The following is a 1729-nucleotide window of genomic DNA, read 5'->3' as shown; positions in this document are numbered from 1 at the left end:
CAATTGCACGTCTTCCTCTGGCCCTCTTCACAAGCTTCCACATACACCCTCTCTCTCCTTCCTGTTGTTTGTCTTGCCCTCGTATAAAAGCCATTTCCCCGTCCTCTCCTTCACCATCGTTGTTGGTAGAAGCCCATTGATATCTTCTGAGCGACACCCCTTGACATCTTTCTCTCGAGGGGTGAAAACCTTGGTTCCATTTTTCCAGGGCAGAAGAAAATGGAATTCACATTCGATCAACCGCTGCTGTCGACTGTGCAATCGCTTCTGAGCGTTCCAGATGAGATGGAGAAGTTGTTGAACGCGCCCACACGCAGCTATGTGCAGGACACCAAGGCCATGGCCTACACTCCGGCCGACGTGAAGGAGTATCCCTCCTCCTTCGTCTTCGTTCTCGACATGCCGGGACTCAAGGCTGAGGATATCAAGGTCCAGATCGAGAACGGCAATGTCCTCAGCATCAGCGGCGAGAGGAAAAGGGATGAGCATCCGCGACAGAAGGAGAAGGAGAAAGAAAAGGAAGAAGCGGAGGCTAAGTACTTGAGGATGGAGCGCAGGGTGGGGAAGTTGATGAGGAAGTTCACGCTGCCGGAGAACGCCAACGCCGACGCCATCTCCGCCGTTTGCCAGGACGGAGTGCTCACCGTGACCGTGCCTAAGGTGCCGCCACCTGAGCCTAAGAAGCCTAAGACCATCGAGGTCAAGGTGGCTTGAAGCGGACGCTCTCTGGGCTCGTCCTCCGTTATCTTCTATCATTTGCCTCTTCACTCGGTGGTCTTTGGATGAGTTCGCCCCTCTTTGATTTCTTGAGATTTTTTCCCTTTTTCTGTATATGGCAGTGTGCTTCCTTTTGTCTTCCTTGTAATCAGCTTTTGTAATAAACGGTGAAAACGTCTCTATGCTTGCTGTGTTACTTTTGTTTTTCGTCTTGTTCTCACCGGTGCTCTGTTTCTACCGCCGGCTGAAGCGGGCTTTGTTGTTGTTGAAGGATGAATTGATTTCATGGGAAAATTATGGTTCCAAGCTTGTGATAAGTACGAGGGAGGATGTCTCTGAGAATCTTGAGATCTTGGCAAGCAAATGGAGTCCGTTGTTTGCTTTGGTGATTCGATAAAAGGAAAGTTGCCGTGCTTGGAAGATTTCAGGCGATTTCATAATCCGGGTAAAAGGGTGCGTGAGAAACAGGAAAACGTTTTGAGTCATGCGATTTTTCCGGCCGTGATTGTCTTTTATCTGTGAATGTTGAAAGAGATTTGGATTCCAGTGACCTAGTGGAATGATGAGACTTGAGAGGGCCATTCTGATTGTCCATATAAAAACTGTAATAATTTCCTTTTCAGAGTTCAAGCACCAGAAGATAGATCATCCTGGAATCAGAGACACCTTGTAGGGGAGGACCCTGTTGGTTGGAAATGAAGTTGTTCTTCGTTCTTTTTTTCTGTGCTAAGAAAACGTTTTGACGGCCAGCAATGGTGAACATACGTAAGTTAAGTTCATGCAACACTAGTATGAGCAATCGGGTTGTTTTGATTTATCTTGCTGCTGAAATGCATCGGATCATGTGTAGTCCTGGCACCTGTTTCTCTTTCTATGCAGTTTAATTTTTAAATTATTTGAAATCTAGAAAATACTTGTTTTGCGAGTATAAATTTATTTTTTAAGACTTAATAGTAAAAACTACACCTCAGGTTATGCTGTAGAAAGAGTTAAAAAATTCTCACGGTGTCAC

General features: G+C 46.0%; 1 protein-coding gene across 1 annotated transcript; it reads left to right on the top strand.

Moving 5' to 3' along the window:
- LOC116264461 (17.1 kDa class II heat shock protein-like) lies at positions 1-999 on the top strand. Its single transcript, XM_031644708.2, has one exon. It carries the CDS (start codon positions 220-222, stop codon positions 712-714), a length of 495 nt encoding a protein of 164 aa, XP_031500568.1. The 5' UTR covers positions 1-219; the 3' UTR covers positions 715-999.
- The last annotated feature ends 730 nt before the right edge of the window (positions 1000-1729 follow it).

The sequence above is a fragment of the Nymphaea colorata genome, chromosome 11 (genome assembly GCF_008831285.2).
Source record: "Nymphaea colorata isolate Beijing-Zhang1983 chromosome 11, ASM883128v2, whole genome shotgun sequence".
Classification (NCBI taxonomy): domain Eukaryota; kingdom Viridiplantae; phylum Streptophyta; class Magnoliopsida; order Nymphaeales; family Nymphaeaceae; genus Nymphaea; species Nymphaea colorata.
The sequence above is the reverse complement of the archived record's forward strand: the minus strand, read 5'-3'. Positions and strand labels throughout refer to the sequence as shown.